This window comes from Carcharodon carcharias, chromosome 19, assembly GCF_017639515.1.
Source record: "Carcharodon carcharias isolate sCarCar2 chromosome 19, sCarCar2.pri, whole genome shotgun sequence".
Taxonomy (NCBI): domain Eukaryota; kingdom Metazoa; phylum Chordata; class Chondrichthyes; order Lamniformes; family Lamnidae; genus Carcharodon; species Carcharodon carcharias.
This window is the reverse complement of record NC_054485.1, coordinates 110809355-110836643: the sequence shown is the minus strand read 5'-3', so window position 1 is coordinate 110836643 and position 27289 is coordinate 110809355. Positions and strand designations below refer to the sequence as shown.

The following is a 27289-nucleotide window of genomic DNA, read 5'->3' as shown; positions in this document are numbered from 1 at the left end:
TTTGCGCCAACTCCAGCATGATGCCACCACCAAACACATCTTCCCTTTATCCCCCCACCACCACCCGCCCCTCCCCTCTCCCCCCCATCCCCCCACCCCCTGATGGTATTCCACAGAGATCATTCCCTCCAGGACACACTGGTCCATTCCTCCATCACCCTCAACACCTCAACCCCGTCCCACGGCACCTTCCCATGCAACTGCAGAAGGTGCAATACCTGCCCCTTCACTTCCTCTCTCCTCACCATCCAAGGGCCCAAACACTCCTTTCAAGTGAAGCAGCATTTCACTTGCATTTCCCCCAACTGTGTCTACTGCATTCATTGCTCCCAATGCTGTTTCCTCCACATTTGGAGAGACCAAACGTAAACTGGGTGACTGTTTTACAGAACACCTTCGATCTGTCCGCAAGCATGACCCAGACCTCCCTATCGCTTGCCATTTTAACACTCCACCCTGCTCTCTTACCTACATGTCCGTCCTTGGCCTGCTGCGTTGTTCCAGTGAAGATCAACGCAAACTGGAGGAACAGCACCTCATCTTCCGACTAGGCACTTTACAGCCTTCCTGACTGAATATTGAATTCAACAACTTTAGATCATGAACTCTCTCCTCCATCCCCACCCCCTTTCTGATTTTCCCCCTCCTTTTGTTTTTTTTCCAATAATTTATATAGATTTTTCTTTTCCCACCTACCATTATTTAAGTGTATTTCCATCCTTTGTTTTATCTCTACCTTTTAGGCTTTTTTGATCCCTTCACCCCACCCCAACCCCACTAGGGCTATCTGTACCTTGCTTGTCCTGCTTGCTACCCTTAATTAGCACATTCCTTAGATAATATCCCCACCTTCAACACCTCTTTGTTCTTTTGTCTGTGACATCTTCTGGTTATTTCCATCTATCACTGGCCCTCTATCCAGCTCTTCTTGTACACCCCCACCCCCCGCCCCCAACCAAACCAGCTTATATTTCACCTCTCTTCTATTTTTCCTTAGTTCTGTTCAAGGGTCATTTGGACTCGAAACGTTAACTGTGCTCCTCTCCGCAGATGCTGCCAGACCTGCTGAGATTTTCCAGGTATTTCTGTTTTTGTTTTGTATTTCCAGCATCCGCAGTTTTTCACTTTTATCTTAGTGGCAGACAATTGTTCTTTTCAGATTGGGAGGAAGTATATGGAGGTGTCCCCCAGGGGTCGGCACTGAGACCATTGCATTTTTAATACATGTCAATGACCTGGGCTTGGGTAAACAGGGCATAGTTTCAAAATTTGAACATGATGTGAAGCATAAAAATGTATTCAAATTGGGGCCAAATCAGTGTTTAATGAAGGTTCAATGTTACCTCGTTCTTTTTTTTTGCAAAAATATACTTTATTCATAAAATATCTGGAAGAACATTCCAAACCATTTCAAAATCACCATCACAAAGGTACAGTCAGGTTCAACTTTTACAACATGTATCACAAGGTGCATCAATACAATAAATGAATATTACAATCATTTGCAGACATTCATTTAGAGCTGTTCAGCCCGAGGGGCTCTACACAGTTCCCAGCCCCCCAGTGCACTGTGGCAGAAAGGTCTTAGGCAGCGACCCTTCCCCATTGCGCCTTTGCGGCAGCTGCCCCAAGCTTTAGTGCGTCCCTCAGCACGTAGTCCTGGACCTTGGAATGTGCAACACTCGGTCGGGAACAACTCTTTGCGCTGGAAGACCAACAAGTTTCGGGCAGACCAAAGAGTGTCTTTCACGAGTTGGTGATCCTCCAGCTGCAGTTGATGTTTGTCTCGGTGCGTGTCCCTGGGAACAGCCCGTAGAGCACAGAGTCCTGTGTTACAGAACTGCTCGGGATGAACCTCGACAGAAACCACTGCATCCCTCTCCAGACCTTCTTCACAAAGACACAATCTACAAGGAGGTGAACAACGGTCTCTTCCCCACCACAGCCACCTCGAGGGCAATGTGCAGAGGGGGTGAGACTCCTGGCATGTAGGAAGGATCTTACAGGGAGGGCCCTTCTCACCACCAGCCAAGCTACGTCTTGGTGCTTGTTGGAAAGTTCTGGCGATGAGGCGTTCTGCCAAATGACTTTGTCAGTCTGCTCAGGGAACCATCCCACAGGATCCACCCTCTCCTTTTCCCTCAGGGCCTTTAAGATGTTACGTGCCGACCACTGCCTGATGGACTTGTGGTCAAAGGTGTTTCTCTGCATAAATTTTCCCACGAGGGACAGGTGGTACGGCACGGTCCAACTACTTGGAGCATTCCGCGGCAGCATGGCCAGACCCATCCTTCGCAACACCGGGGACAGGTAGAACCTCAGCACGTAGTGACACTTGGTGTTTGCATACTGAGTGTCTACGCACCGCTTGATGCAGCCGCACACAAAGGTGGCCATCAGTATGAGGGCGATGTTGGGTACGTTTTTTCCCCCTTTATCTAGAGGCTTGTACATCGTGTCCCTGTGGACATGATCCATTATCGACCTCCAGATAAAGCAGAAGATGGCTCGGGTTATCGCCACCACACAGGAGTGTGGAATGGGCCAGACCTGCGCCACGTACAGCAACAGCGAGAGTGCCTCACACCTGATGACCAGGTTCTTACCTGCAATGGAGAGGGAGCGTCGCTCCCACATGCCCAGTTTCCTTTTCACCATAGACACTCGCTCCTCCCAGTTTCTAATGCGTGCCCTGGTCCCTCCGAACCATATCCCCAGCACCTTCAGGCCGTCAACCCTGACAGTGAAGGGGACAAAGGATCGGTCAGCCCAGTTCCCAAAGAACATGGCCTCGCTCTTCCCATGATTTACCTTGGCTCCCGAGGCCAGTTCGAACTGGTCGCAGATGTGGATCAGTCTGTGCACCGACAGCGGATCCGAGCAGAAGACGGCGACATCGTCCATGTACAGGGAGACTTTGACCTGAGTGCCTCCACTGCCTGGGATTGTCACTCCTCTTATGCCCGGATCCTTCCTGATGGACTCAGCAAAGGGTTCTATGCAACACACGAAAAGAACAGGCGAGAGAGGACAGCCCTGCCTGACTCCAGATTTAATAGGAAAGCTATCTGATTCCCACCCATTGATAGAGACTGTACTACTGATGTTAGTGTAGAGAGCCCTGTGATCAGCAGCCTGAAGGAAGAAGATGGCTCAGTAACGTCATCACAGTCCGACATTTTGAGGATCAGCAAATCATTTTATGCCGGATTGTATGACGTGAAGCCCACAGACAGCACGGCCTCCCAGTCCTTCCTGTCCTCTATCACAGAGGTCTTAGACAGCAGTACACGGGAGGGTCTGGACAAAGCGCTAACTCCTGACAAACTGACTGAGACCCTTGAGTCCTTCGAGAACAGTAAAACTCCCGGAAGCGACGGCTTGCCGGCGGAGTTGTATTTGGCTCTGTGGGACTGGATCGGCCCGGACCTGCTAGAAGTGAACGAGAGTATGCTCCTGGCCGGCAGTATGTCAGAATCCATGAGGAAAGGCATTATCACCCTCACCTACAAGCACAAGGGGGAAAGGGAGGAAATTAGAAATTGGCGACCCATTTCACTGTTGAATGTGGACTATAAAATTCTGTCCAAGGTCATCGCCAATCGAGTCAAATCCGCTCTGGAATTGGTGATTCACCCTGACCAGACCTGCACTGTGCCGGGCAGGAAGCTCTCTGACAGCCTCGCGCTTCTCAGGAATACGATTGCCTATGTACAGGACAGGGGTGTGGATACCTGCCTCATCAGCCTGGATCAGGAGAAGGCCTTTGACAGAATATCGCACACCTACACGGTGGATGTGCTCTCCAAAATGGGGTTTGGGGAGGGAATTCACAATTGGATCCAACTGCTCCACACTAATGTTACCTCGTTCTTACGTTCTTACAGCTAGTGAGAATGTATGCAGGGCACTGCAGCATTTTTTATAAATGCTTTTACTTTTGGCAAGCTTTCAGCCTGCAGGTTAAAGTTTGTCAGTCACTATTTTACAGCCTTGGGTAGACCAACTCGATTTACCTTTGGAAGCATTTTTCTGACTGATCTGCAGGGAACCACTTTAGGTCGGGCTGTGCCCCGCGAGTTGGCTGTTGGGTTCTGATTATGCTAATTGCGGATGGAGCAGGCGCCTATTCCCATTGGCTAAATGCTCGGAATGTTTTCCAATTTCCGCCTGAATTGGCATCCAATCAGAAACAAAGAAGAGTTAATGAACCAATGAGAAGCGACTGCTTACCGATCCAGCCGACAAGTATAAAAGGAGAACTGAGGGGCGCAGCCGCCTCATCCAACATTGGTCCAGATCTTCAACCAGGCTGAGAACAGAATGTCCGGTCGCGGTAAAACCGGAGGCAAAGGGCGCGCCAAGGCCAAGACTCGCTCCTCCAGAGCCGGGCTCCAGTTCCCCGTCGGCCGCATCCACCGGCTGCTGCGCAAGGGCCACTATGCCGAGCGGGTCGGGGCCGGAGCCCCCGTCTACCTGGCCGCCGTCCTCGAGTACCTGACGGCCGAGATCCTCGAGCTGGCCGGCAACGCGGCCCGGGACAACAAGAAGACCCGCATCATCCCCCGCCACCTGCAGCTCGCCATCCGCAACGACGAGGAGCTCAACAAGCTGCTGGGCGGGGTCACCATAGCCCAGGGTGGGGTCCTGCCCAACATCCAGGCTGTGCTGCTGCCCAAGAAAACCGGCCACCCCAGCAAGGTTTACGCCTGAAGGGGAGACACCGGGAACAGATCAAATCCACAAACCCCCCCCCCCCCCCGCCACACACACACACAAAAAGGCTCTTTTAAGAGCCGCCCACCTCCTTTTGAAGAGTTTAACTGCAACAGTCAATTAGCAAATTTACCTTCCTTCTGATGAACTGGAATCTGCTTTCGCAGTTTTTACTGATAAAACGTTATTGAGAGAGAGAAAAAAAAAAGCTGAGAAAATAACCGGCTTGTTGCCAAGATGTGCACGCAGTTGACCTACACGAGTGGACAAACCCCTCAGGAAACCACACAACGGGGCGAAGAAGGGGAAAGTTTGACTTTGCGATCGAGAATATTAAAACATCATTTGTTATTTCGAAGAGTTGTTTAGAAATTCCTGTGGGGCTACGCGTTTTCTTTTTAAACTTTGAGAATCACAAACCGCGCCCCAGTTCATTTTAAGGTATGGTGCCCCCTTTATTTTTGTGTGAAAGAGTTTTTTGTTTTTGTCAGGGCTGGTGAGCCTCTCCTCCCGGGGGTAGGGGGGGGGGGGGGGGGGTGGTGGAAAGGGGCAAATCTGTCCCCGGTCTCTCCTCTCTGGCTCTGCCGCTGCTCGGCTGCGGGACCAATTGATGAGAGGAAGCAAGAGTTTCGCGCGCGAAAGCAGCAACTAAAAGAGGGACCGTGAGAAACTAACCAGAGGGGGGAATAAAACACACACACACACACACAAGCGAGGGAACAAACTCACTTCCCGCCAAAACAAAAACCTCAAAAGATTGAGTTTATTAGAAGATATCCATGAATTTTCATCCAATCGATTGTCAAGCGTCGGCGTGGGTGACATTGCTTAACCATCTTGCTGGGCTTTGATTTTTGGATAGGATATTCCACGTGGAAAGGAAGGGGTTATTTTCAAAAATGGAACCTTGAATGAGAAATTTACGCATTTTGGTGGAGTTCCTGCTCTTGGTTCCCGGAAGTGTCCGTCCTTTTATTTATTTTCTCGCCTCCTCCTGGCCCGCTGTCACTCAGTCCCTCCCTTTCTTTTAAATCCTGTATTATACGCACTTTAACTGCATTGAATGCTGAGGTCACCTTGGTGATTTTGTACAAATGCGTTGATCCAGAGTCTAGGCAGGTTTATTGTATTCATTCACGGGCTGTGGGTGTTACTGGCCAGTCCAGCATTTACTGCCCAGCCCCAATTTCCCTCGAGAAAGGTGGTGCTGAGCTAACCGAGTGACTTGCTCGGCCATTTCAGGGGGCTGTTAAGAGTCAACCACATTGCTGTGGGTCTGGAGTCACATGTAGGCCAGACCAGGTAAGGACGGCAGATTTCCTTCCCTAAAGGACATTAGTGACCCAGATGGGTTTTTACAACAATGGTTACATGGTCTTCAATTCCAGATTTCTAGTGAATTCAAATTACACCATCTGCTGTGGTGGGATTTGAATCCAGGTCCGCAGAGCATTACCCTGGGCCTGTGGATTACTAGTCCAGCTACAATATAACTGTGTCAGCGCAATAATAAAAAGTAAAGAAAGGGCAGAATAAGCTTCTACCCACTTGAGGGCTAATAAATTCACCCTTTTGAAATGGCCCTGGGGCATTTTCATTTCATAACATATAAATATGCTCTAATTACATTATTCCGTGTCTCACAAAAAAAATCCAAACCTTTTTGTCTTACGCTCCTCTCACCCTTTGGGGAAGAAGAATATTACACGAGGGGAAAGAAAATGCTTCCTGAAAGCTAGTGGTATAAAATGAAAGGGTTGATGTAGCAACCTTACAAATCTTTTGTAAATGATCTCAGTTAAACCTATAAATACAATATTGTCATAAGTTTGATTCTCAGAGCATTAGGGTTTTAATTTCGAAATGATGTAATTTGCGGGATCGTATGGAGAGGGGAAGCGGGGGTGGGGTGATGAGGGATTTGCCCAGATTTACCTCACTCACAACTATTCAGAGGAAGCACTTGGAGCAACGGGCACAAATCATGAGGCGATTTGCCAACTCCACTGGAAATCGAAATTAGTTAACAATTTTAGAAAATGGAAAAAGCCCATTTGGCCCATCAGATGTTGCTACTTCAGACCACCTTATTTTACACCAATTTTCCACACTCAAGCCTGTTGCTGTGCACCTGCACAATGATGGCTTGGATGTCGTGAAAGCGTATAATCGACAAAATTCCGTCGCCTCCCTTACACCCGACACCAACCTGTTCGGGATTTTAGGGATTTGTTTTAGCTTTGCAGAAGATAAAGGATTCCATTGCACAAAAAAACCTGCACAATTCTCTCCAACGCTATGCCCTCCTACTCCTCGCTCGAAGCACAATTAAGTTAGATGAAGAGAATATTCCTGTATGAAGCCTTCCGTCACTGTCAAAAATCAAATGTACCTGTTTTAACGCGTTATAGCATGGGAGACCCCTGCTGACTGTCAACTCGTTTTACGAACTTTCAAACCAATCCCACACCCCCAGCTTTATCTCCATAACATTGCAAACGAGTCCACTGCAAATACTAGTGTAATTGTCCTTTGAAAGTTGCTATGGAATCTGATTTCACCACCCTTTCAGGCAGTGTGATCCAACTCTGAAGAAATTCCTCCCCGTTAACCCCTCTAGTTATTTTTCCACATGTTTTAAATCCATGACTTCAGGTTGCCGACCAGTTTGCCAATGAAAACATTTATTCCGGCTTGGTCTATCAAAATGCCCCATTATTGTGAATATTTATATTAACTTCTCTGCTGTAAAAAGAAACCCCACTCCTCCAGTCTCTCCACATAGTTGAACTCCCTCATTTCTGCTACGACTCCAGTTAATCTCTTCTGAACCCTCTCCAAGTCCTGAACATCTGCGCTAAATTGCGGTGCCCAGGTTTGAGGACAATATTCCAATTGAGGCCTATATAGTAATTATTTTTAACAGTTTAGCATAATCTCCATTCAATCCCTTTTGCTCTATTTGTTTCTCCATCCGCGTCTTGGCAAATGGTGTCTGACCTACTAAATATTTGCAGTATTTGCTGGGGGGTTTTTTAATTTGCCTGTCACACAATTCAGACAAAAGAGGGTTTCCATGTACCACAAAGTTAAGACACCTGGGGAAACAACTTGGACGAATGCAGGAAAAGGATAAAACAACAAATTTAATGCAAAGGTAATCCTTAAATTCGGGATACCGGGCGGGAAATAATTTTGGGGCGAGTGCAGGGTATATAGATAAAGCGCCAAACTAAAAACAAATCGTTACACTAAACTTAAAATAAAACTAATGTTTTGATTAAGATTGATGACGTTTTTCCCCCCTAATCACAACTTGTTGTCCTTGAATATTTGCACCGATCTTTGCTGCCCGCAGTTCCAGGGCTGTTAACTTTAATATCCTGGCCGTTGCCAATTCTGGACCCGGATTCCAGAGCGAGTTTCCCGCCCACTCCTTGTGTCCCAATTAGCCTTTTACTTAAAATTGGCGGTAGCAACGGCGTCGGTAAAATCCGGTGCATTTTTCCTACTTGTAAAATTTGCAATAAAAGAAAAAAAAAATCCCGATTGTTGCGTGTGCCTTTTTCCTGCAATGTTGTTCATTTTTGTGCTGGGCCAATCTGGCAGGATAACATTAAACCTGCACCTAGAAAGTTTCATTTTACTCTGCTGATGTGGTTTAAAATGTCAAAATTAAGCCACATCCCACTCACAGGGGACAAATAAAAAGGATTTTCTTTTCAGTCATTTCAAAACTCTCTTCCGCAAGTTGCCTTCCTCCCAAGCAGCGAGTGAATACTCAGGCTACAAAGAGGAAAATCAACCCAAACCAATTTGAAATTAATACCTAAATAATATTTAAAAAACCAAGACAGGTGAGTTTTTTTGTGTTTTATGTTCATACATAGGGAAGGCCATTGACCTGAAACGTTTACTCTTCCGCTCCCGTTGCAGATACTGCAACATCTGCTGAGTTTTTCCAGCATTTTTTTTTGCTTTGTTTTTATTTCAAATCTCCAGCATCCGCAGCAATTTGCTCTTATTTTAAATTTGCTTCAAGAAGGGATACGGAATCCTTTGGTTTATTAGCCGAGGCATCAAATATAAGAGCTGCTGGAGCTGTATAAAACTTTAGTTAGGCCACAACTTGAGTACTGCGTGCAGTTCTGGTCACCCCATTAGAGAAAGGATGTAATTGCATTCGAGAGGATACAGGGGAGATTTACGAGGATGTCTCCAGTGTTGGAAAATTGCAGCTATGAGGAAAGATTGGAGAGGCTGCGGTTGTTCACCTTGGAACAGAGGAGGCTGAGGGGAGATTTGTTTGTGAGGGGCCTGGATAGAGTGGATGGGAAGGGCCTATTTACCTTAGCAGAGAGGTCAGTGACTTAGGGGGCATTGATTTAAAGTGTTTGGTAGAAAGATGAGAGGGGAGGTGAGGAAACATTTTTCACCCAGAGGGTTGTGGGGGTCTGGAACTCACTGCCTGAAAGGGGAGTAGAGGCAGAAACCCTCAACTCATTTAAAATGCGCACCTCAAGTGCCGTAACTTACAGGGTTACAGACCAAATGCTGGAAAGCTGGGTGGCTCGGCCGACGCAGACACGATGGGCAGAATGGCCTCTTTCTGTGCCGTAAAACTTTTTCGATATTCCCCAAATATTTGCAAAGGAGGAATTTGCAGGGAAGTGAGAAGAGAACGGGGGAGTGGCGATAGGTGTGCTGCTCCTTAGGAGAGCCAACACGGACACGATGGGCCGAATGGCCTCCTCCTGTGCGGTAACGATTCTAATAACGAAAACGATTTTCCGCGGAGTCACCGGAGGACAATGTGGGCAGAAAAAACGGGAAAGGGCGCAGACAACTGGAAGCTTGGGCGACTATGGGCCAAACGTGTTACGGGGAGAAGGCGGGAGAATGGGGTTGAGCAGACTCGATGGGCCGAATGGCCTAATTTCTGCTGCTATGTCTCATGTGGTCTTATTTCCCGGTGATATCCCCGTGAATTGGAATTTTATTACATCGAATAAAAACAGAAAATGCCGGAGAAGCTCAGCCGGTTCTGGCAGATTCTGTGGAGAGAAACGGAGTTAAAAATGACTTTTCCTCAGAGTTGAAGTCACAGGAACGGTCTCCCCCGCAGACCTGCTAAGTTTTTTGTGGAGATTTTGTGTTCACTGCAGGTCTCCAGCATCCGCAGTGTTTCGGTTCATTTCGCGATAGGGAACGGAGAGTGTTGAGATTTATTGTGGTGCAGAGGCACCATCCGGAGTTAATGGAGTGAACAGGAATATAGGGGCCGAGGAAATGAAGCTCAATGTGGCTCAGGAACCAACCATGTTCCAGCTCTCCCCGGGCTGTTAAATTTGATTCAACACGATTGACTAAATTTGGTACATTTGCCTTTCAGCTTCCACACAAAAACATTCGCAGTTTGTCACGTTACAGCTGCCTTTCACCAAGGGATTGGTGGCTCTTAAAAGAGCCGTTGGTTTCGTTACTCCCGATTACAACATTGGGCGGATTCAGGCCCGCTCACCCCGGATCCGCCGGGCCAGATGGATGTCCTTGGGCATGATGGTGACCCGCTTGGCATGGATGGCGCACAGGTTGGTGTCTTCGAAGAGCCCGACCAGGTAAGCCTCGCTGGCCTCCTGCAGGGCCATGACGGCCGAGCTCTGGAAGCGCAGGTCGGTCTTGAAGTCCTGGGCGATCTCCCGCACCAGGCGCTGGAAGGGCAGTTTGCGGATCAGCAGCTCGGTAGATTTCTGGTAGCGGCGGATCTCCCGCAGCGCCACGGTGCCGGGTCGGTAACGGTGAGGCTTCTTCACCCCGCCAGTGGCCGGAGCGCTCTTGCGAGCCGCCTTGGTGGCCAACTGCTTCCGGGGAGCCTTTCCCCCAGTGGATTTGCGCGCAGTTTGCTTAGTCCTCGCCATTACTTCCTTCGACTCTTTTTCTTCCCCCTTGACTGCTCGGCACAGCCCCGGGCGGCCGCTTTTATAGCGACTGCCGGCCGCTCGGCGCCTTCCCATTGGCTGGAAGCTCAGCATTTGATTGGCGAGTCTTTCAATCCCTTCGAAGCCTGAAACATGGAGACAAAATAGGCGGGAAAACTGATACTCGCGAAAAAAAAAAGCGCGGCTTCAAACGCAATATGACCCTGCCTGTAGGACCGGAAAATAATCTATATTGCTACCGTGGCCCCGCTGATCATTGTAAGCTGGCACCATTTAATTTTAATGTAACATAAAAGCAGAAAGTGCTGGAAAAACTCTGGTTCTGGTACCACTTGCGGAGAGGAAAACACGAGTTAACTTTTTGAGACCGATATGACTCTTCTTCGGGAAAAAAAATAATTTGAACTTGGATCAAAACATACACGTTGCTGATGCTGGAAATATTGACGCAGAAGAAACAAAAGATTGGAAACATTAAGCAGGTCCGGGCAGTGCATGTGGAGTTTATTTCATTTTTGTTCCCACCCCCCACCCCCCCAGGCAAGTCATTTTTTTGGTACAACAGGGTAGTGACAATACATCATATTGTATATACAAAGGTGTTAAATCAGGAACTACAATCTATTTTAAGTGAACGAAGATACATAAATTACAAAAGCATCGAATTTCAACATGGTAAGAAATAGCATGCGCTGATGAAACTGATAAAATAAAGCCGGGCTCGAGCCAGTGGAGTCAGAAAAGAAAAGAAAAAACATTAAATGTTGTCTTTTGAGGTGCTGTCCATATTTTAAGTTTCTTGCGGTAGTAACCGAGAAATAGTTCCTTATGGGTATCATTAGTGGCTCTGAAAAGAGCCTTTGGGTTGAATTTTAAATAGATCTGTCGAGAAGCTCTATTTGCAGCTGGTATATTTAGTGACCGCCTTGGTGCCCTCGGAGACGGCGTGTTTGGCCAGTTCCCCCGGCAGCAGGAGGCGGACGGTGGTCTGGATCTCCCGGGAGGAGATGGTGTGCCGTTTGCTGTAGCGGATCAGGCGGGAAGCCTCGCAGGCGATGCGCTCGAAGATGTCGTTGACGAACGAGTTGATGACACTCATGGCCGAAGAGGAAATGCCGGTGTCGGGGTGGACCTGCTTCAGCACCTTGTAGATGTAGATGCTGTAGCTCTCCTTCCTGCTTTTCTTGCGCTTCTTCTCACCTTTGCCGCGTTTCTTGGTGGCAGTTTTCTTTGGCCCCTTCTTGGGGGCCATGCCCTTCGCCGCCGCTTCAGGCATTGCGAATGAAAGTGATGGAGAAAACAGCCTTGAGCGCCTCATTTAATAGCTGCACGTATGCAAATGAGGAATCAGCGAGTGACGGATTTCTATTGGTCAATAGCGCAAAGTCTAAACGTATCCATTCTGTGTTAGGAACAATGGGTGCCAAACAACCAATCAGAAACGCTCGCTGTGCTACAACCATTTGTGTTTCCGGAGCGGAGGGGGGTGCTGAGGTGGTTGAGGTTCTACATGGCTTGAAAAACACTTCGGCGCAAGTGAAACAGAAACTGCTGATGAAAACTGAAATAGTCACACTTGTTTCCCTCTCTCCGCAGATACTGAGTATCTCCAGCACTTTCTGGGTTTTTTTTTGGTTCCCCGCGGAGAGACGAGAAGCAAGAGTGAACATTTCAGTTCTCACCAGACCTCATCAGCCCGAAGCTCCTGGTTTCTCTTTCCACCGAATCTGAGTATTTCCAACATTTTCTCTTTTTGGTTCAGATTTCCAGCGTCGAGAGTTTTGCTTTTGACGTAATAAGTATCACCGTTAAGCACCCCTAACCCCACCCTCACTCCCACTCACCCTCCAGCCTCTATCCAACATGCCCAAAGTTCAGCTTTGGTGTGGAGATCTTTGGGGACTGCAAGGTGTTTCATAAGACTGAACCAGTTAGGAGTTCAAAACTAAGCAAGGCAACCTTGGTGCAAATAGTTTAATCATGCCTGCAATTTAGCTTATAGACTTATAGAATCATGTAACGCAGAAGGAGAATGCCTATATCACCACTTCATAGGAGTCGTCAAATTAGTTCTAGTTCTTTTCCCCAATTCTTTTTCCCAGGCTCTAATCCCCCTATTCAGCAGTGCATTCCAGATTACAACAATTCACTGCGTAATAAAATGCCTCCTCATTTTCCCTCTGGTTTGTTTGTCAGTCACTTTAATCAAGAAAATAGCTGGCTTTCTTTAACTGTACATCATTTTCTGATTCCAGATAATGAAACAGCAGCCTGCATTGCATTCAGAACGCCAAACATTTTTACTTTCTTAGTGGGGTAAAATTGGACTGGGATGGGATACAAAACAATATATTTATTATGTTGACCATCAGTTATATACCCAGCCACATTCCATTGACTTCAATTTAGAATTGAATAAAAACTTTTTGATTGATGGCTGACAAATGCAATTTAGCCAGCTTTGCCTCCTTGGTCTGGTCCAATTTTGCCCTTAGTGGCTTCAGCAGCTGAAAAGAATTGTTGCTCATCCAAGACTGCTTGGACAAGCAAGCTGGCAACATAGGCAATGGAGAGTTTGTCAGTCGTACTAGCGAGTTGCCAGGTGCCACCAGTGTAAATTTGTCAACTGACCCCCATAACTGTGAATGCTGTTACCAAGGGGCAACATGTAGATGAAGAAGATGCACTGCAGCAACTCACCAAGGCTTTTTCATCAGCACCTTCCAACCCCTTGGCCTCTACCTCCTAGAAGCACAAGGGCGGCAGATGCGTAGGAACATCACCTCCAAGCCACACACCATCCTGACTTGGAAATATATCGCCGTTCCTTCACTGTCGCTGGGTCAAAATCTTGGAACTCCTTTCCCAACAGCACTGTGGGTGTACCTACACCACGTGGACTGCAGCAGTTCAAGAAGGCAGCTCACCACCGCCTTCTCAAGGGCAATTAGGGTTGGTTAATAAATACTGACCTAGCCAGAGATGCCCACTCCCTGTGAATGAATTCAAACAAAAATGGATCCTTGGATGACCCCTGAGTCAACAGGACAGTGCAAGGATGGGAAAAGACTAAATTGTAGAGCAGCAGTGTCTGTATTCACATATGTAAGAGTAGATACAATGGAGAGCAGTCCCCCACTGAGCTGAACAATGGAAACAAGGTACTGCGGAAGGGTAATGGTCATTATAATATTTATTAAGGCTGTGAATCATTGTCTTCAATAAAACTTTACAACCCGTGAATATAATTAAACTTGGCCAGAAACCTGACTTCAACAGGCCCATGTGGTGACATTTAAGTTGAATATGCCCCAAGCTGTGTACCCTTAATACCAACTTCATTCCCTGTCTAGTCACTAGCTCAGGTGAAACAGGCTTTTCTCAACCCTAGTTGAGCTTCCATCTGCAGGAACCTTCCATCAGCTTGGCCATTTACTCCTACCTCCTTAACATCTCCCACTCACTCTGAAGCCAGTTGGTGAAGTAGGAAACCAGACACAATCAATTACTTAATACTAGATCGTTACAGAATGCAACAGGACAAATGTCTGCCTCCTCCCTGAACATCCACTGTTCAAGAAGTTTCTTTTTATAAATCATTTGAGAAAACTATGAGAAATAAAGAAATGATCAACCCCTTTGAAATATGTGCTTTTGCATTATTGCAACAAAAACAAAATCTTTCAAGGGAACTTACCAAGTTAAGATTATTATGATTTGAGGGTAACCTGGGGATGATGATGCACTCCTAGGGCGTCCCCTTACCCCCTCCCCCGACCTCCTGTTCCCCCACCCTGCACCCATTTGTCACAGCAGGGTCCCACCAGCACCAGTGGACACCTTGTGCCCCCTCTCCAGGGGCACTCGAGCGCAGAGGTAGCCATGGAAGAGAGGCAGGTAGTCAAGCCGAATGACCCGCTCGTCTGTCCACTGCCTGGACCTATTGATGGCCACCTTTGCCATGCTCAGGAGCAAGAGAAGACCCATAAGACCCCTCATATTTGTCCACCTCTCCTCTGCACCAAAGGTCAGGACCATGGGGCTGAAGTTAAGCCTCTTTTTGTGTCAATGTATGTTATCAATACCCTCTACCTGTATATCCTTAACCTTAATAATATAAGTTACAATCCATTAACATCCACCTCTGCGCCACCTCTTCCCATCTTCCACTGAAATCCTCATCTATTTTTCCGCCTTGTCCATATATTGGCTAGTCTCCACTCCTCCACACTCCATTACCTCCAGCTCAACCAAAATATATCTTCTATTATCTTATTCTGCACTAAATCCCATTCACCCAGTCATCACAGGCCTGTATGGGCAACTGATGCCTCAATATCTCACAGTTAACATTCTTGCCCCAATACTACAGAGACTCATTGGAACACTCGCTCCAAGCCACTCACCATCCTGACTTGGAAATATATCAGCATTCCCTCACTGTCACTGGATCAAAATCCTAGATCTTCCTCCCTAACAGCAATGTAGGTGTACCTACACCACATGGGCAGCAGCAGTTGAAGCAGGTGGCTGACCACCACCTTCTCAAGGTCAATTAGGGATAGGCAATAAATGCTGACAGCCACATCCCAAGAACAAATGAAAAAAAATCTGTGAAGATGCCATGTTTCATTCCCCATCTGGGTTCTGTTGCTGCTCTTAATTAGGACAATTGTCATGTGCTACAATTTGACAGAGACCTCAACCCAATTACGAATCCCTACAAGTTGACAAAAAGCCTCAATTTTCCTCACTTCTGGGGATGAGGAATGTCAACCATGCATGAAAATGTTGGAAAATTGCAAGAGACGTGTATTGGCAATGGGTGAGTATTTGTCACTGCCAGCATACACTTGGAAGATTTCCATAGATCACCAGCCTCACTGTCTCTTACTCCAATAGCTCAACAAAGTTTATATATTGAGTAGAGGAATCATTCTGGTAAGAAGAAGCCAAGGTTTGATCTCAGGTCTATGCTGACTTTGTGGATCTCACCTGATAATGTGGCTATAATGAGCTTCAGTACTATGGGGTGCTGGGGTCCAGATATTACTCCTTTCTGCCATCCAGGAAAGCGTATAATGAGTACACAGGATTAAACTTTGTCAGATATTCATTGCTTCCACTCTCATCAGAAAGCCAGCCAAGATTTGTTATCCAGGCTCGGATAATAAACTAGGTGAGAACAAGTTTAACATAAATTGTCACTTTCGAGCCATTACGCTGTTAAGATTGCCAGTGGAGGGGGTAAGTGGGTGCTGGGTGGTTGGGGTTGCAGGGAAGGTGGCGAGCGGTTACTCATGTGATTCTGGAATCCCCAGTGTAAAGTGGGAAGGCAGGCAGGTGCCAGCCAAAAACATGGAATGAAATTGATTGTCATGGATACTTGACAAAGTAAGAAAGTGAACTAGCATCTAAAATTCGGTGTAGAGTATGATTAGGTGCAGAATAAAGTGCTGTTCCAATAACAGCACCAAGGTTGACCCTTCTTTCTGCTGCCCTTCATTTTACCCTCAAGAAGTGATCTCTCTAGGTTTTCAGCTCTGCTCAAATGGCTGAAATGCTAACATTTTCTTTTCTGGATGTCACTTTTTAGGGTTGAACTTGCTCTTGCAATTTCAATCACCTCTTCACTGGTCTTATGGAATTTTAAGTGTAAGTCTCAAAGGCCTCTATTTCCTTCATTATCAATGGTGAATATTTGGTAGACAGTCCTACTTCAATCATTGGCCTTCCATCACCCTCTTTTTGCTGAAACTTCTCTTTACTTTTTTGATAATTAAGAAGATACGATGGGCAGCAAATGATCAGGTACTCATCAAGTCTGCACCTCACACCCTGACAGAGCAACATGACTAAACTCTTCCTCTCTCTCTGTCTCCTTTAAGTTGAATTCAAAGTAAAAGACTGGGGGCAGTCACTCTATGGATCAGGTAAAAAGAGCTTTTGTTCAGAAATCAATTAAAATAAAGATACTTTTATAAAAGCAAAATACTGTGGATGCTGGAAATCTGAAACAAGAACAAAAATAGCAGGAAAAACTCAGCAGGTCTGACAGCATCTGAGGACAGGAACACAGTTAACGTTTCGAGTCAGTGTGACTCTTCATCAGAACTAAGGCAAAATAGAAATGAGTTGAAATATAAGCTGGTTGAGGGGTTGGGACAGGTAGAGCTAGATAGAGGGCTAGTGATAGGTGGAGCAAAGAAGAGATTGCCAAAGATGTCATAAACAAAATGACAAAGAGGTGTTGATGGTGGTGATATTAGCTATGGAATGTGCTAATGGTGTAATTAAGGGTAGAAAGCAGGATGAGCAAGGTACAGATAGCCCTAGTGGGGGTGTGGTGGGGGGAAGGGATCAAACTAGGCTAAAGGGTGGAGATAAAACAATGGATGGAAATGAATAAAAAATAATAGAAATAAGTGGGAAAAGAAAAATATATTAAAAAATATTTATATTTCTTAAAATTGTAAATTATTGGATAAAGGGGGATCGAAAAGGGGGTGGGGTTGTGGAGAAAGTTCATGATCTAAAATTGTTGAACTCAATATTCAGTCTGGAAGGCTGTAAAGTGCCTAGTCGGAAGATGAGGTGCTGTTACTCCAGTTTGCGCTGGGCTTCACTGGAACAATGCAGCAAGCCAAGGACAGACATGTGGGCAAGAGAGCAGGGTGGAGTGTTGAAATTGCAAGCGACATGGAGGTCTGGGTAATGCTTGAGGACAGACCAAAGGTGTTCCACAAAGCGGTCACCCAGTCTGCATTTGGTCTCTCCAACGTAGAGGAGACCGCATTGGGAGCAGCGAATGCAGTAGTCTAAGTTGAGGGAAGTACAAGTGAAATGCTGCTTCACTTGAAAGGAGTGTTTGGGCCCATGGACGGAGAGGCAGAGGAAGTAAAGGGGCAGGTGTTGCACCTTCTGCGGTTGCATGGGAAGGTGTAGTGGGAGGGGGTTGAGGAGTAGGTGGATGAGGGTGTCCCGGAGGGAACAATCCCTTCGGAATGCCACCAGGGTAGGTGAAGGGAAAATGTGTTTGGTGGTGGTATCATGCTGGAGTTGGTGGAAATAACGGAGGATGATCCTTTGAATGCGGAGGCTGGTGGGGTGATAAGTGAGGACAAGGGGGACCCTATCATGGTTCTGGGAGGGAGAGGAAGGTGTGAGGGCGGATGCGCGGGAGATGGGCCGGACATGGTTGAGGGCCCTGTCAACCACCGTGGGTGGAAAACCTCGGTTAAGGAAGAAGGAGGACATGTCAGAGGAAATGTTTTTGAACATCATCAGAACAGATGCGACGGAGGCGAAGGAACTGAAAGAATAGGATGGAGTCCTTACAGGAAGCGGGGTGTGAGGAGCTGTAGTTGAGGTAGCTGTGGGAGTCGGTAGGCTTGTAATGAATATTGGTGGACAATCTATCACCAGAAATTGAGACAGAGAGGTCAAGGAAGGGAAGGGAAGTGTCAGAGATGGACCATGTGAAAATGATGGAGGTATGGAAATTGGAAGCAAAATTAATAAATTTTTCCAAGTCCAGATGAGAGCATAAAGATACTTTTATGTTGGGTGCATAAAGATTAGAAATTTTAATACATGTTGCTTAAAAATAGAAGGTGCCATTCAGACGAAAGGCCACATATAGAAATGGCATACTTTGTGATGAGTAGCTCACCTCTCTGTTCCTTCACTGTTGCTGAGTCAAGATCCTGGAACTCCCTCCCTAACAGCACTGTGGGTGTGCCTACACCACATAGACTGCAGCAGTTCAAGAAGGCAGCTCACCACCACCTTCTCAAGGGCAACTAGGGATGGGTAATAAATGCTGGCCTAGCCAGTAAACCCCACATCCCATGAATGAAAATATAATTTTTTAAAAAGATTCTCCACAATGTATCTGCAAGCCTGATGTAAAGGTGTGATGGAATGCTCATCATTAGCTTGGATGGATGCAGCATAAGAAACCGAAAACTGTAAGGAAAATGCTAATTCAGCCTGAACAGAGCCCAGACTACTGATTCAGTATTTAAGGTAGGGCACTGTTGCTGTAGCCTGTACTATCAACTAGATGCACAGCACCTGCCTCCCATCCCTGTGACCTACCATATGATAAAACAGTAATATCATGGGAATATCAGCACCCTCCTGTTCCCTTCAAAACCACACACCATCCTTATTGGATATACACCACTGGCCATTCATCATAACTGGTTAAAAATCCAGGAATTCCCTAATTAATGCCACCAAGGGAATGCCATCATCACAAGGATTCAAGGAGAAAGTTTTTCATCACAGCCTCAGAGTAAGGAGGGATGGACAGTCAAAATGGGGCTTTGCTCTATCACCTGCATTCTGTGAACAAATAAATATAATGTTGAGGAAGTCAAGAGGTAACAACAATGTAGGAAGGAACTCCCATGTACATAGCCCCTTTTCACATCCACAGAGCATCCGAATGAATTGAAGTGAAGTCACTGCTGTTTTCGTAGAGAACCAATAGCCAATTTGCCCACAGGAGGATCCTACAAACAGTAATAAAATGATCTGTTTTACTGACCAGGGCACCAAGATAATTTCTCTGCTTTTTTTTTCAAATGGGATCATTTGCATTCACCTAAACAGACAGTGCTTCAGTTCAATGTCTTATCAACAACACATCACCATCAATGCAGCACTCCCTCAGTGCCACACAGAGGTCTTGGTCTGAACTGGCAAATTAGGTTAAGGGATAGGTCAATAGAGATGCAGTGGAAAACTTTTAAGGGGGTATTTCAGAATACACATAATAAGTACACTGCAAAGAGTAAGAAAAAGTCCAAGGGATGAACCACCGTGGTTAACTTGAAAGGTTAAAGATAGTATCAAACTCTAAGAAAAAGTATATATTTGTACAAAGATAGGCGGAAGGCCAGAAGATTGGACAGAATATAAGGACAGCAAAGGATGACTAAAAGTTTAATAAGGAGGGAAAAATTAGAGTACGAGAGAAAGCTAACCAGAAATATAAAAACAGGGAGTAAATATTTCTATAAATGTTTCTTGAAAAACGAGTTAACAAAGTGAGAGTTGGTCCTATAGAAAGAGAGTCTGGAGAATTGATAATGGAAAATAAGGAAATGGCAGATGAATTGAACAGGTATTTTGCATCAGTCTTCACTATAGAGGATACAAGTAACATCCCAGAAGCAGCTATAAATCAGGAAATGGAAAGTAGGGAGGGACTCAGGTAAATTACAATCACCAGACAAGTGGTATTGAATAAATTGTTGGAGCTGTGAGCTGACAAGTCCCTGGGTACTGATGGACTTCATCCTAGGGTCTTAAAAGAAGTGTCTAGTGAGATAGTTGATGCATTAGTTTTAATTTTACAAAATTCCATAGATTCGGGAAAGATCGCATTAAATTGTAAGATAGCAAATGTAACTCCATTATTCAAAAAGGAAGAGAGACAAAAATCAGGAAGCTACAGGCCAGTTAGCTTATCATGTGTCTTAGGGAAAATGCTGGAAGTTATTATTAAAGAAGTTATAGTAGGGCACTTGGTTAAGTTCAAGGTAATCAGGCAGAGTCAACATGGTGTTGTGAAAGGGAAATCATGTTTAGCCAACTTATTGGAGATCTTTGAGGGAATAACATGTGTTGTGGATAAAGGGAAACCGGTGGATGTGCTGTACTTAGATTTCCAGAAGATGTTTGATAAAGTGCCACTTCAAAGGTTATTGCGGAAAATAAATGTTCATGGTATATTGGGTAACACTTTGGGATGGATAGAAGATTGGCTGGCTAACAGGAAGTACAGTGTAGGCATAAATGGGCCTCTTTCAGGTTGGCAAAGTGTAACAAGTGGTGTGCCACAGGGATCAGTGCTGGGACCTCAGCTGTTTACAATTTATATGAATGACTTGAATGAAGGGATGGTTTCCAAATTTGCTTACCGACACAAAGATATGTAGAAAAATAAGCTGTGAAGGGGACATGAGGAGGCTATAAAGTGACATAGATAGGTTAAGTGAGTTGGCAAAGATCTAGCAAATGGAGTATAATGTAGGAATACGTGAAATTGTCCATTTTGGCAGGAAAAATACAGGAGAAGCATATTATCTAAATGGTGAGAGTTTGCAGAGCTCTGAGATGCAGAAGGATCTGGGTGTCTTAGTGCATGAATCGTAAAAGGCTAGTATGCAGTTACAGCAAATGATAAGAAAGCTAATAGAATGTTACCATTCACTATGAGGGGAATTGAATGCTGAAGTAGGGCAGTTGTGCTTCAGTTGTACAGGGCACTAGTAAGGCCACATTTGGAGTACTATGTACAGTATTGGTCAGCTGATTTAAGGAAGGATGTAAATCCATTGGAAGTAGTTCAGAGAAGGTTTAGCAGACTAATACCTGGAGTTCGTGCTGGTCACCTTGGGACAGACTGGATTGGAGCAGAACCAAACGAAAGCAACGCAGTGCAGGCAGGCTTCAAAAGATGGCAGAGGAGGATGGAGAAAATAATGATATGGCGCCTCGAAAGGTGTCAAAGAGGGATTGCGTACGGCAGTTAAACAGTTAGAAACAATACCTTCGTTTAACCTTGCCCAGGCCGAAGGGTAAAAGAATAAGAGGCGACTTAATTGAAACACAAAAGATCCTGAGGGGGGCTTGACAGGTTGGATGTGGACAGGTTGTTTCCTCTTGTGGGAGGCTCTAGAACTAGGGGTCGCTGTTTAAAAAAAAACTAAAACGGAGATGAGGTGATTTTTTTTTTTCTCTCTCTCAGGTGTTGGTAAGTCTTTGGAACTCTCTTCCTGAGAAGGTGGTGGAAGCAGAGCCTTTGAGGATTCTTAAAGCAGAGGTGGATAGATTCTTGGTAAGCAATGGGGATCATAGATTACCGGAGTTGGCGGGATGCAGATTTCAGGTCACTATCAGATCAGCCATGATCTTTTAAATGGCAGAGCAGGCTCGAGGGGCCGAATGGCCCACTCCTGCTGTCCCTTATTTGTATGTTCGTATCCTCTCTAGGAGCAAGCCTTGAGCTTCTTGATTCAGAGGTCAAAGGTGCAGCCACCGGTGAACCAAGTTGGTAACAGTGTGGAGAAGGGTCCCTTTCGACAGAAGTAGCAGAAAGGAAGGAGCTGAAACAGTAACGGGGAAGATACATGATAGGGTTTGAAGCACAGCTCAGGGGAAAAAAAACATGACTTCGGGTTCAAAGTGAACCAGCTGCCAAGCTGGGGTGAAATGGGGGCTAAGGGCCTATTCCTTACTGGGAGCCGAACCGAACTGGCTTTGGTGTAAACGCTGTAGAAAGCTTGCAGTAATAGAGCGGATACATCTTGGTGGCGCAAACCGACGCAAGGAAGTTGGCAGACACATCGAAGGAATGCTGCCAATCGGATGAAACGTGTGTCCATCCGGCTTGAATTAGCCACACCCAGGCCGATGATGCTGGACGTGGTGCTGGTCGCGCTGGGACGGGCTGGACTGGAGCAGAACCAAATGAGGGCAACGCAGTGCAGCCAGACCACAAAAGGTGGCAGAGGGGGACGGAGAAGATAACGGTGCGGCGCCTCGAAAGGTGTCAAAGTTTACCGCTGTTGAAGTTAGAAACAATACCTTTGGTAACCTTGCCCAGGGGTGAACTCAATGCTGGGGGAGGGGTTGGACGCTTTTAAATCAGGAATAGCCCTAGGGTCGGTTGGTGAAGATTCATTTGAAAACCTTGGCGAAGGAATGAAAGATAGAGAAAGAACAGTAGCTCCCGGGTGCGCTCTGAATGCCTTTCCAAAGTGTTCATTATAGCAGACAGCTCAGGGTACGGGCAGAGAGCTAAAACTAAATGAAGTTCTCACGGAAGCAGAAAATCCCTCCTAAGGTCTAACAATATAAAGGTACATTTTGGTGGCAAATGGTTCCTCGGAAGTTGCCATTAATTAACCGGTTTTGCGGCATATTTTCAGCCCCGTTTGAGCTCGTTCAACTTTTTCAGGGGTATTTTTTTGGGGGGGGCGGTTTAACTGCTGCACATGCGCCGCTTTGAAAATTCAAATGACCCCCAACAGCCAACGGTCAACCGTTTGTGACATCGCCGGACAGCTTATTTGCATATAAGGATTGAAAATGTAACCCCGGCGGTAGCCAATCAGAAATCAGCGTTGTTTAAACCAATGGCGTTGCACCCACGTTGAATGAGGTGGATTCAGTGATTTCAGCCAGGCAGCGTTAATGCTGAAATCTAACTTGGTTCACTTGAATCTATCAGCTTGGAGACAGGCCAATATATTAAAAACACAACGGAATAAACAAAACAAGGATTTTTTTTTAAATATCAAATTCCAATCTCGTTTTAATCCATTGACGGATGTTGCATTCGCAGCGTTTCCTGCTCCTTTTTTTTTTCAAAACCAACATTTCAGTCCACGTTTCCCAAATGGTGACTTGTGCTGGATTTATATTAATATAAAATCAGCGCGAGTACCAGTATTACCTAATTGAGTTTCAATATCTTCCCAACTGAAAGACGGCCGTGACCTTTTTTTGGGCATAAATACTGCGGTGTTACAAATCCTGCAGATCCTGCAGGGTTGATGTGGGAAGGATTAGGATTAATCTGCGAGTGAATCAGAAAGAAAAGTCCTATTCCACTAAAGGAAATGTACTAGGTCGTGGAGAACTACCCCTAAACAGTGGAGAACATTTCAGACCATCGTATAGAATCAGGACGAACCTCTCCTACCGACAGTCTTTGTTTTTTTTTCTGGACAGTTTGATTCTCAGTTTCTCTTCGTTGCAATTTAATTCAATGTTAAGGTCAGACACTTGTCACTTTCATTCTCAACGAAATAAGTGTGGCACTGAAACACTTTGAATGTATTAAGTTAGATCCAGTAATGTGGTCTAATACAATTTATTTCCATTCTCAGTTGTCTAATCACATAACAGTTGGTTTCAGGGTGTCCATATTCCGGATAATTCTTGACGAAGGTGTTAAGTGACAACAGTGTTGCTGGTGGCTCTTTCTAAACCTAAACCTCACCACGAACCACCCACGCACAACATTAACCATAGAATCATAGATTTGTTACAGCACAGAAGAAGACCATTTGGCCCACTGTGTCCGTGCTGGCTGTCCGAAGAAGTGATTCACGTACTTCCACTCCCCCATCCTTGCATTATTCCTTTTCAGATATTTAGAAAATTCAGGTTACAGGACCTCAGATGTATATCCAGACACCTTTTAAATGAGGTGAGCGTTTCTGCCTTTACTCCCCTTTCAGATAGTGAGTTCCAGACACAGCACAATCCTTTGGATCATTTTTATTTCCTGCATTTCCCCTCCAATCTCTGCAGCAATCAATGCCCCGTGGTCACTGACCTCTCAGCTAAGGGAAGTAAGTCCTTCCCATCTATTCTATCCAACCTCCTTCTCCCTTCCAGCAACCACCTTATTGACCTAATATCTAATGTACTTCCTGTAAGAAGAGCCTTAACTCTCAGGTAATCGGTTACAGTGAAAATAACTGGGCAACTTTGATATTTTTGATATTTGCATTATTATATGAATTATACGAAATGATTTTTAGTATATAATTTTTATCATAGACGGTTTACTGGCCTTATTGCACATCTCTTAAACACCCTCACTCCATAACCAACAGTCCTAACAAAGTATAGAAACCAACCCCCTAGCTCCATTTCCTAATCTTGACCACTGAGCTCAGCAGCAGTCCTAAACATTAAGATTAAAAGCTCGTTCCTAAACTGCAAGCATCAATAAGGCAGTGGTAGCTTATATTTTTGTTCTGTTTATTTTCACAGCGATGTACATGTCATATCTAGCATTTTCCTCTTTGCAAAGCATATGATTGTACACATTTAAAACTTCCTTGCTGACTCTTCGATGTTTCTTACAGGCCTGCAATCCACGTCTGTGTGTTCCTGGGTGCTCCCTCTAAGTTTCATCCAGGTTTAGAGTGAAGACACAGAGTCTCATGTTGAAGAGAAGAGTTGAATTAAGAAGATCAAAATACTGCGGATGCTAGAATTAAGAACAGCAGTTAGGTAACACCAAATTGAAGATTTAAGCACCCATAGAATTTAAGAGGGAAGAATCAAAGGCTGCGGAATGCGAAATTCAATCCAGGCCTTCAATAAGAATTAAGGAGACTAGGAGACAGTGTAATGAATTTTGAGTCAATCACTGAAGGATGCTGGAAGCAAAAGGTTCGAGGATGGTCTACTATGGCACTCAGGAGGAACAAAGCAGGGATGCATGCGACAAGAGTTTCAACAAAACAGAGAAAGCCCGAAATATTTATATTGAGAGACGAGGCTGAGATGTAATAATGAATGCCTAAATAATGCCAAACCTTTGCTTGGAATTTAAATTGTCTGGGATTTTCCTGAAAACAAGGAAAATGGGTGTGGCCACAATTAAAAGGTGGATCGCTTTCTTAAGACTCATGCAATGGGTAGGTAAACCAACCATGCTAAAATATCATATAATAAAAATTGTATCATACAAATCATATAATAATAAAAATAATAAAGTAACCCACTTATTTTCTCTGTAATCGATTAGTTGAGAGTTAAGGCTCTTCTTTCAGAAAGTACAGTAGATATAAGGGCAATAAGGTAGTTGCTGGAAGGGAGAATGAGATTGTCTTCCTTGGAGAGAGAGTGAACGGGAAAGATAGTTTATCAGATGTCAGTCTGCCTTGAAAGATCAGAACCACATTTTTTGGCTTTCCCCATCTAGCATTTATGTTTCAGCGACATCTGTTCTAATTCTATCCCAGTTCACACGTGGTTAGTGCCACATGACACGAGATTGGATATCCTGACTGTAGAGATGATTTTAGTCCAAGAGGGAGCTGTTAGGAAATGCATGTTAGATTTGCGGTTAACATTTTGACAGTCCCAGTCCTGCAACTAAATCTCAAGGTCCATTCGTTTTTGCATGTGGATCTGAGATTTGCTTTAAAATGTGTATTTATGTTGTTGTTGATGCGTCAGAATATAAAGGTATTTTCTCCGTTTCACTTTCGCGTCATTGCGGTTTTTTTTTACTGTTGGTTTAACTCTAAATGCTCATCTATAGTTCATTCTGCAATTTGGAAACATTAAACTGAGCGCCATTTTTGACGGCAGGAGGGCGAACATCGCGATGTCATTTGACTCCGCCCCTCTATCGTTCTTCAACCAGGTCCGCACCAATGCTATAAAGCGCCGCTGACTCGTCATTGCAAAGCTTTATCTCCGGGTGTGATGTCTGGTAGAGGCAAAGGAGGGAAAGGTCTCGGTAAAGGGGGTGCGAAACGGCACCGGAAAGTCCTCCGAGATAATATCCAGGGAATCACTAAACCTGCTATTCGCCGCCTTGCTCGACGCGGGGGCGTTAAGCGCATCTCTGGCCTCATTTACGAGGAAACTCGCGGGGTTCTCAAGGTTTTCTTGGAAAATATAATCCGAGACTCGGTCACCTACACGGAACACGCTAAACGCAAGACTGTTACCGCCATGGATGTGGTCTATGCCCTGAAACGCCAAGGACGAACTCTCTATGGGTTCGGTGGTTGAGAACTGTTAACAAAAACATTTCAGAGAAAAGGCTCTTTTAAGAGCCACTACATTCTTACGAAAGACGTACCTTAACAATTCGAAATATCAATGTGATTACGGAACGAGTCTTGTCCAGATGGGAACCACAAACCGACACTACTGTTAACGGCTCAATGTCAAGAGGGTGAATCATTTTCACATTCAGGATATTTCCCATGTGAGCACTAATAAGAAAGGATAAAATAGAACGAAGAAATCATTGAGTTCTCAGCAGCAGCAGAATTGTACTCGGAACACAATCTGTAACCTCTTGACCCAGCATATCCCCCACTCACCATTACCATCAATCACCAGGAGGGCATGCCAGGACCAGGCATACCTAAAAATGAGGTGTCAACACAGGGCTACTTAAGTGCCAAACAGCATAAGCAGCAATTGATAGACAAAAGCTAAGCGATCCCACAACCAACAGATCAGATCTAAGCTCTGCAGTCCTGCTACATTCAGTCGTGAATGGTGGCGGACAATTAAACAGCTCACTGGAGGAGGAGGCTCCACAAATATCCCCATCCTCAATGATGGAGGAGCCCAGCACAACACGAGTGCAAAAGACAAGGCTGAAGCATTTGCAACAATCTTCAGCCAGAAGTGCCGAGTAGATGATCCATCTCAGCCTCCTCCAGAGGTCCCCAGGCATAACAGTCTTCAGCCAATTCGATTCACTCCACATGATATCAAGAAACGGCTGAAGGCACTGGATACTGCAAAGGCTATGGGCCCTGACAATATTTCAGAAATAGTACTGAAGATTTGTGCTCCATCAAGACATCAACCCTTCCTTGCAACCCCAGGCTGCCTAAGCAGCTGTGAAAATGAAACAAATCTTTCTGAGAATTCAGTTGCCAGGGGGTGAGAAGCCACTTTAAATCCCAAGGCTCAGCTGCAGTGTGTGAAGTGCTGAGAAACATGAGGAAAAATTGAGAGAAGCATGGACTGGTGTGGACTAATAAAGACAAGAGAGAGACCACGGGTGAAAGGGTTCTCTATTGTATACGGTTTCTTCTATGCTGCAGAGAAGAAGCTGAAAA

General features: G+C 45.4%; 4 protein-coding genes across 4 annotated transcripts; 2 read left to right on the top strand and 2 right to left on the bottom strand.

The window, feature by feature from the left end:
• Window positions 1–4320: 4320 nt before the first annotated feature.
• Window positions 4321–4713, top strand: LOC121291337 (histone H2A-like). The gene has a single exon (XM_041212406.1). It carries the CDS (start codon window positions 4324–4326, stop codon window positions 4711–4713), a length of 390 nt encoding a protein of 129 aa, XP_041068340.1. The 5' UTR covers window positions 4321–4323.
• A 5510-nt stretch (window positions 4714–10223) lies between these two features.
• On the bottom strand, window positions 10224–10634 carry LOC121291378 (histone H3-like). Its single transcript, XM_041212465.1, has one exon. It carries the CDS (start codon window positions 10632–10634, stop codon window positions 10224–10226), a length of 411 nt encoding a protein of 136 aa, XP_041068399.1.
• Window positions 10635–11550: 916 nt separating this feature from the next.
• On the bottom strand, window positions 11551–11907 carry LOC121291380 (histone H2B 1/2/3/4/6-like). The gene has a single exon (XM_041212467.1). It carries the CDS (start codon window positions 11905–11907, stop codon window positions 11551–11553), a length of 357 nt encoding a protein of 118 aa, XP_041068401.1.
• Window positions 11908–25907: 14000 nt separating this feature from the next.
• On the top strand, window positions 25908–26258 carry LOC121291382 (histone H4-like). Its single transcript, XM_041212470.1, has one exon. The coding sequence runs from the start codon at window positions 25908–25910 to the stop codon at window positions 26217–26219; it is 312 nt and encodes a 103-aa protein (XP_041068404.1). The 3' UTR covers window positions 26220–26258.
• The last annotated feature ends 1031 nt before the right edge of the window (window positions 26259–27289 follow it).

Bases quoted from the DNA above. Each gene is read 5' to 3' on its own strand.
- LOC121291382 (XM_041212470.1), top strand. From the start codon at position 25,908: ATGTCTGGTAGAGGCAAAGGAGGGAAAGGTCTCGGTAAAGGGGGTGCG.
- LOC121291337 (XM_041212406.1), top strand. From the start codon at position 4,324: ATGTCCGGTCGCGGTAAAACCGGAGGCAAAGGGCGCGCCAAGGCCAAG.
- LOC121291380 (XM_041212467.1), bottom strand. From the start codon at position 11,907: ATGGCCCCCAAGAAGGGGCCAAAGAAAACTGCCACCAAGAAACGCGGC.
- LOC121291378 (XM_041212465.1), bottom strand. From the start codon at position 10,634: ATGGCGAGGACTAAGCAAACTGCGCGCAAATCCACTGGGGGAAAGGCT.